The sequence below is a fragment of the Oryza brachyantha genome, chromosome 4 (assembly GCF_000231095.2).
Source record: "Oryza brachyantha chromosome 4, ObraRS2, whole genome shotgun sequence".
In the NCBI taxonomy this organism is placed as follows: Eukaryota; Viridiplantae; Streptophyta; class Magnoliopsida; order Poales; family Poaceae; genus Oryza; species Oryza brachyantha.
Window position 1 is genome coordinate 14,002,559 of NC_023166.2, and position 8,531 is coordinate 14,011,089.

The 8,531-nt window shown below is 43.5% G+C and overlaps 1 protein-coding gene across 1 annotated transcript; it reads left to right on the plus strand.

Annotated features, from left to right (window-relative positions):
• Positions 1–5,508: 5,508 nt before the first annotated feature.
• Positions 5,509–7,321, plus strand: LOC102700889 (protein CANDIDATE G-PROTEIN COUPLED RECEPTOR 7-like). Its single transcript, XM_006652433.3, has one exon. It carries the CDS (start codon positions 5,663–5,665, stop codon positions 6,992–6,994), a length of 1,332 nt encoding a protein of 443 aa, XP_006652496.2. The 5' UTR covers positions 5,509–5,662; the 3' UTR covers positions 6,995–7,321.
• The last annotated feature ends 1,210 nt before the right edge of the window (positions 7,322–8,531 follow it).

Below are 8,531 nucleotides of genomic sequence, written 5' to 3' on the forward strand. Positions count from 1 at the left end.
GTTTAGCAGTTAAGAAAACGTCGTAATAGAAACCGAGGATTAGCCTGGCCGAGGAGGCCGAAAGGAACGGGCCTTCAGCAGCGTACGTGGTTTGGTGCGCCGCGTGCGCTGTTGCCGCCGATACGACGATGGGATCGCCGAGCAGGGCAAGCGCGCAGCACCGCCGCTCTCTCTCTCTCTCTCTCGCACGCGCGCCTCCCCGGTGGCTTCCAATCAGGCGGGGGGCGTGCCGTGGCGGCGTCGCGGGGGTTAAACAATGCGGGCGCTGCTATATCGGGCAAGCACGTATGAAGCGGGGGGCGCCCGGGGTTGGTTCCTACGTTTACTCCAAAGCGCGCGTCGCCGTCTTTATGCGTGGGTGCGGCGACTTTGCCCTCTCACGCCGACGCCGGTGACAGGTGTCGCCGGGCCAGGACCACACTACAGCCTCGTTTTTTTTTTAAATCCAACAACCGATACATCGCAAAAGGAAACTAATTAAGCTGCTAGCTAAGCTAAAGTTTGCAGCGCCAGATCGATCGATCGATCCGTCCATCCAATGACGCAGCATCAGTAGCTAGCACCACGTATGCGGTATATGCATATAATAGTAATATGTCATGTCTAGCCTTGCGTTGCTCTCTTCGCTCTAAAATATAAACAATTCTATTGTTCATATTTTATATCATAGTATGATTATGTTTTACAATAATACTCATGATTGTATTTGTATAGCCAAATAAATATTTCGAAAGGAATTTAACCAATGTAAAATTTAAAATTTCTTGCTTAAGTAACTAAAATTGGATCTTTTGATATCTTTTTAGTTTATATTAAATAATCTAAATATTTATATTCTGAAGCTACATGGGAAAACCGCTTGAATTGCCTAGCTAGCTAATTTACTGAGCCTAGGATCCGGAATCAGCGAATCACGTTCTCTTTGGTTGTGTATTCGCCAGACAGGTTTGACACCTTGTGTTGGCACCACCGGGTTGGCGTCCCTCTCCTCCCCTAGCGGCGAATACCTTCTGGCCCTCCTCTAAAGCATCCTTGCCCAAACCTCTAAAGGCCAGTTTTGTCTCTCTAGTTCTCCTCATCTCCCTGTGAAAGAAGCGTAACCGCAAGATCATCGACTCGGTGTTGTCTTCTGTTCAAGAAGTGCTATAGTTCATCCGCTTGTAAGGACAACTCTGGTCGTCAGCCGACATCGCTTCTTTAGGGATCTTTTGTGAGTGTAGTGTAGAGTGGTTGTGTGGCCCTCTCTAATAGAAGCCGGTACTATCTTTTAGTTGTATGTTTAGCTAGACATTCGCTGGACCTGGCTGGCTTCTCTGTTTTAAGTCCTCGCTTGAGGTCTGTCTGGCCTAGTACGTCTTGTGTTTTAAATTTTTTCGTGCTAATATATTGAAGTTGCGCGTTCGAAAAAAATCGACCGCTTAATTTGCTTGCTTAATTCCTCAATCTGGTGCTTAAATCGGTTCGATCGCTTTACGAGCTACAGGTACATCTACCGTCTGTCTGCTTCGTCTGCCGCGCGCTTGCCTGTCGCTTGCTGAGTGCACGGAGGCGGCATCCCATTCGAGCTCCCGATTAGTAAAATTTCTCCGGGGATGTGCCTAGTTCCAAAGGGGGTTTAATTTATATATCTTTATTTAATTGCGTGCGGTGAAATGAAGCATCCGTATAAACTACATTTGGGTCTCTGTGATGATCGATGCACGCAGCAGCAGATTGTATATATAAATCGTCACAATGATGGTGCATTGGTCCAGAAGTTTCTTTCAGCACCTGTACTTTTGCGATCTGGAAGGGTCTCAAGTCTTAGTTTGTTTAGTGTTAACCAGAGAAAGGCCAGGTGTATTTTGGAGGTATGTTTATACTCCAAGCAAGCAAGATAGATAGCTCGTCATGCTGGGGGCCGGGCCAAAAGTAGAAAGCAAAGATACGGCTCCGACACAAAGTGAGCAGCTGCATGCATTAGCGACAATTCACATCCGGCAAATCGGGTGCTAGCTAGGGGGATTACTATAATAATGATGCACTGAACTGAAAGGCCTCTTTCTCTTGCATTGTGAGGTACTGCTGCTGCTGCTGCTGCTTTACAGCTCAAGGCAAAGGTAGACTGCACTGGTGGCAAGGTAGCGAGCTACCAGGTATTCGGTATCGCTAGGTCACTCGTTCGATCGGTCTTGTATGAGACTATGATTATCCACGTCTCATTATCTAGATATGTAATCCTTTGGATTTATGCTCGCTTACGTACTTTGAGCAACTTCTTCGCTAGCTTGGAAGTCCAGTTGGTAACTTACTGGAAATGACTTTTAACTAGTACTAGATTATATCACATTATAAGTTGGTCTAACCCTCGATAAATTTATTTATGGATGCTAACAGAGATGGAGCTAAACAAAATATAGTGGGTGCCGCTTATCTATTTTTAATGTTTTGAATTGAATTTAGGTTGCTACTGGTGTCTGAGTTTGGATTGAGAATAATGTATATACGATGAAAATACATAAAATCTATCTACAATATTTTCTAGACTGGATTTATGGGAATCCCCCAGACCCAATGTAGCTCCGCTCTTGGATGCTAATGAATTTAGGCATATACATATGTAACATATTTATTAACTTAAAGATGAATCTCGGTAGAACCAAAACATTTTATAATATGAAACAAATAGAGAATGTATATGTATAAAACTACCCAGAGCTAAATAATTAGGGGTGGATGAAAAATAATAGTTGCATAATTGATCTAGACCATCGTTTTATATATGTATTTTAGTATTTTACTAACTCAATTAGGTTAATGTTAGTATTTATGATTTTCATCAATTCTTTATAAGAGATTTTATCCATTCATTAGATTTTATTGATACATAGCACGTACTTGATGACCCATCCTTCTGTATGCATGCAAATGTACGATTTTACCCCTCTAAACCCATAAATTTGTTTTGACGATCGTATCACTCTATGTTTCTACTAAAATAGATCTAAACTATTCGCTAAAATATATAATGATTCAGATTTATTTTGGGTACCAGACAAGGGGCTTTGGTGGACTGGAAGTATAGATAAAGTACATGTATATGGGGCATATGTTCCTAGTGAGTTCTATACTTGCGTTATAATTGACTAATCATATAAGAGCAAGTCTAATAACAAGTCTAATAGTACAGCTAGCTGCTAGCTCCAAAAACTAACTTATCATCTAATAGTCTATTGATATAATAGCTATTCATGCATATATACTATAGAATTAATATCATGACCACACCTCTCTCATAGAGTTTTTTAAGTCTTGTGCAGCTGGCTGTAAATCATTTCTTCTTCTCAATCTTTCAACTAAACACAAATCTGATACGGTAATTTTTGGAGCGGACTTAACTTCCTTACTTTAATCGCTCTAAGACATTGTTCACAATAATACACGCATCATGTTGTTGTGTGCGCTCGCGTCTCGATGCGAATCTAGAAATTGGCGATCAAATCAGCGCACACAATCCATGGAGTTGACATTCTAATCCTAATGAGCACCATGTTCTTTGTTGGGCGCTATGCATGCCCGGTGCAACGCAAACAGGACCTATGTTCCGGCTAGCTCTACAGCGCGAGAAATAGAAAAGAAATTGGTGGCATCGGTTCCATCTTGTACGCTGCAGCGTGACCCCTCCACGAGTACTCTCGCGGCCTTAGCGTAAAGCGTTGCCGGAATCTTTGATGTCGCCGGCCGCGCGCGCGAGAGAGAGAGATGATGCTAAACCGTGCACGCATCTCTACCCTGTTCGGACAGGGGGAACAAAATTCATCAAGCGTGCCCACACAGCCGCACAGGTACACAACCTACGACCTTTCTCTCCTTTAGAGGAAATGCGTCATTCTCGTCTTTTTTTTCTTTTATTTATCGACCAAAATTTAAATTTTTAATCTTATTTTTTTGTTTTTTATCGAAGTTTTTTTAACTCATGCATTTTATTTGATAAAGAAAAATACACATGTCATGAGTATTTCTCGACACCACGATTAAACTGCATGCACCAATAATTTTGCAAAGAGGGTCCTTAAAAATAACCAAAGTAACCTAAACTTTGGGCTTTTACAATAAAGGACTTTATAAGATTAAAAAAACAATCTAGGCCTTTCGCATATTCTCCGTCTAGACGAAGACACCTATGATGACGATGACAGTGATTTGAAGACCACAAGCAGCTGTAGATGAACGCTAAGAAACAAATCCAAACGGGGCCTCCGATGGAGGTTGAAGCTTCATTGATTGCAACAAGAAAGTTCAGCCACTCTCTAAAGATCCGTCTCTGTAGACAAAGCAGGTCGACGTTCTTACAGATGTATTGCCGGAGATGAAGCTGAAGGCCGGTTCCGCTAAAACACAAACCTGCAGCACATCCAGTTCAAGACGCCATGGGAAAACTCGAAGCTGCCACCACGAGAGATCAACAACTATGTTTTTGCACCGAGACAAGAGGACACGACCCCGGCAACCTCTTGAGCTACACGGAGAAAAGAAAACACAAACAAAGCAAAAGGATTAACCCTACTACGGGATATACCCAACTATCTGGATCTATCGAAGTTTATTTTTTAACATTGACTTTTAGATCACTAAGAATACATATATAAATGTTTTATTTGTAAATTATTTTCGTTTATAAATATGTCGTTTAGATTTTATTAAAATGTCAAACAATCACTCCAAGTACATGCTACATGCTACATAGTTCTTAATATATATATACTATTTTTCCCTCACAGATTGTCGACATAGGGAAACAACCGTGATGTGATGATAAATGGTTGGTGTTTGACTTTCACGAATCAAGATTCAGAGGGTAATTGGCTTATTTACAAGCAAAAATAATTTATGAATAAAATTTTTATATGCATATTTTTAGTGGTATAAAAGTCAACGCTGAAAAATATAATATGGTGAAAAATCTCAAAATCAACTTCAAATTTAATGTTAAAAATATAAATCTTGGCTTATAAGCATAAGTATAAACGAAAAGATAGAGGTGTGATATGCTAGTATTCATCGGTATTAGGATAAGTGGGTAATTTTCCAAAGGAATATAATAATATGTGTTAGGAAAATTATTTTGTGTTTTTTCGAGTGTGTACGCATAGTGGCTTGCTTGTGTGTTTAAAATCGTGATTCCCCCCAGTTGCATATGTTTTCAAACATGATCACACTGTCTCGGCCAAAGTAGTTGGCCCAGTGAGCCAAAAAAAAATCAAGTAAAATACAGCGACTGACGTAGATTTTATTTTTCATTCGACTGACAAGTGGATCCCATAATATTTTATTTATTTGAGTCCAGAAAGTAAATAAAAAACCATGGGGCCGTATACCAGTCACACGAAACGAAACATTGCTGATCCGCCTTGCGGCCCATTTGAGGCATCGCAACGAAACATAGGGAAACAGGCCGAAAAGCGCGGAAAATTTCTTACTTTGGCCCGTGCGGTGCGGGTGACGGGCCACCTCCGCAAACGCCGCCACGCGAAGCGACGAGCCCCTCCTCTGTCTCGCAGTCGCGCGCCACGCCCGGAGCGGCCACTGCTATTCCCAATCGCTTGCGCGCCTATTGATGGCGTGAGCGAGCGGCACGGCACGGCGCTACGTGGGTGGAACCGACCGACCGACCGAATCCGCCATGGCCGCATCCGTCTCCCTGCTCGCCGCCGCCGTCGCGCTGCTGCTGCTGCTGCCCGTGGCGCGCGCCGAGGTCAAGACGACGCCGATCGTCGGCGACGCGCGGCCGGTCATCCTGTTCGAGGAGTTCGGGTTCAAGCCGGGCGGCGTCGCGGGCGTCTCCGTCCGCGGGGTGTCGTGGCGGGTGCCCGAGGGGTCGCAGCTCCAGGCCGCCGACCCTGGGCTGATGGGGTTCGTCCTCATCTCCAACTCCCTCTTCTTCCAGATCAACAACGAGTCCGAGTACGCCGAGGCCACCGGCGGCGCCTTCTGCCCGCTCACCAGCAAGTACGCGCTGCCGCTGTTCCGGCTCAAGGACATCGCCCCCGACGGCAACGGCAAGGGGTCCGTCACCATCGACGACGACGACCAGTACACGGTGCTGTTCAGCAGCTGCCAGGACGGCGTCGAGGTGACCATGGACGTGCGCACCGAGATGTACAACGTGCGCGGCGGCGCCAGGGAGTACCTCCCCGTGGGCCTGCTGCCGCTGCCGGGCATCTTCGCGGCGGCGTCGGCCGTGTACTTCGCGTTCCTGTGCGCGTGGGCTTGGGCGTGCGCCAGGCACCGCGCCACCGCGGAGCGCATCCACGCCGTGATGGGCGCGCTGCTGCTGTTCAAGGCGCTGAAGCTGGCGTGCGCCGCCGAGGACTCGTGGTACGTGGAACGCACCGGCACGCCGCACGGCTGGGACGTGGCCTTCTACGTGTTCGGCTTCTTCAAGGGCGTCCTCCTCTTCACCGTCATCGTCCTCATCGGCACCGGCTGGTCCTTCCTCAAGCCGTACCTCCAGGAGCGGGAGAAGAAGGTGCTCATGATCATCATCCCGCTCCAGGTGGTCGAGAACATCGCGTCGGCGGTGATCGGCGAGACGGGGCCGGCGGGGCGGGACTGGCTGGCCTGGAACCAGGTCTTCCTCCTCGTCGACGTCATCTGCTGCTGCGCCGTCTTCTTCCCCATCATCTGGTCCATCCGCAACCTGCGGGAGGCGTCCAAGACCGACGGCAAGGCCGCGCGGAACCTCCAGAAGCTCACGCTCTTCAAGCAGTTCTACCTCGTCGTCGTCGGCTACCTCTACTTCACCCGGATCGCCGTCTCGGCCTTCGCCGCCGTGCTCAGCTACAGGTACCAGTGGGTCGTCACCGTGGCCATGGAGGCGGCCAGCCTGGCTTTCTACATCTTCGTCTTCTACAACTTCAAGCCGGTGGAGAGGAACCCGTACCTGTACGTCGGCGACGACGAGGAGGAGGCCGCCGGCGGCCAGCTTGAGATGGAGGGCGCCTTCGAGATATAATCACCATGGACATGGCATGGCATGACCATGACTGCCTCCCTCCCTCTGCCTCTCCCAGTTTTGTAACTATAATGGTGCATCCGCTGCGTTCTTTTTTGCATTGCTGTGTATAAATGACCATGCAAAAAAAAGCTCCAGCTCAAAACATTTGGCACGCTCTCCATCGATACTGTGATTCCCCGAGGGAAATAACAAAGCATATAGCAAATAAAAAGTGAAAATTTTCCTACTGGTTAATTGACTGATTTTTTGGTTTTCATTAGTCACCTAAAGTTGCTCAGTGTTGAAATTTGCAGCTTTAGTACAAGAAGATGTAAACATTGCAACTCGGCCTCATTGTATCATTGAAATTAAGCGTAAACCAAAATACCTTATTAACGATTAAAAAATATTAGTAAAACTTTTATATACTATTATTTACGATCTAAACGTAAAGTATGAAAAATAAACTACAATAACAAAACCAAAATTAACTTTAAATTTAAGCTAAGCTTTAAGATTAAATTTTGGCTTATAAGCATAAGCATAAGAAAAAAAAAAGAGGACGGTAGTTTATCTTGAGGCTTAGAGATATATGCTATTCCATCCGTTTAAAAGATATTAGTATTTCTATTATTCAAATTATATACCATAATATAAATATTTATATACTGATCCATGATTTCAATCGCTCCAATAATTCAAGAGCCAATAAAATACTTAGAAAAGAAATCTAGTTAATTTAAAATTCAAAAATTAAATATTGAATTGACTAACAGATGATCTTTTGAAATCTACTTAATCTATGATAAATAATCAAAAATTTCCAAAGAAATGCTTCCATATTCCTAGTTACATATTTATTTATGGCGACGAAGAACAAAACTACTATATTTTTTTTCTTTTCCTAGTTCTTCTTCCAAGCGTAGGAAATGTTTATAGATGTAGCAGTTTGGAGTGACTTGGTGACGGATCTAAGTATATATGCTCACTCTATTTCATAATGTAAGATTTTTTTGGTCTTGATTCATATAGATGACAATGAATCTAGACATATATATAAGTTATATATATTTATCAATTGATGAATTTAGGCAAGGTTAAAAAGTATTACAATATGAAACATAGGCATAGTTTTGTGATAATTTGTCAAAGTATACGTAGTTTTATAAAATTTACTCTTATTTAATTTCTCTATAAGACATGTTTTTCTCGCTAGAAGTTCATATATAATAGGCTTTATTTCGGAAAATTGCATTTATATGTGGATATATTTTCCAAATATGTGCTACAAAAATTTTGGAACTTTATCACATTCTACAATATGCCATTATCATGGTCGTCTTGTTAGTCTCCAATAGTTAGTATTGTATAAATTTTGTGTAAATGACCAAAATACCATTGGGACAAAAACTTTCAAAATTTGTACAGATTAATCTCTCATTTTTGTCCCCTTTTATGCAACTCTTAAAGTTAAAATAATCACGTATTGATGATGAAAGGTTAAATATCATTTGTGTAAATGGCCTTTCAATAATTCCTTAGAAATATGGTTAAT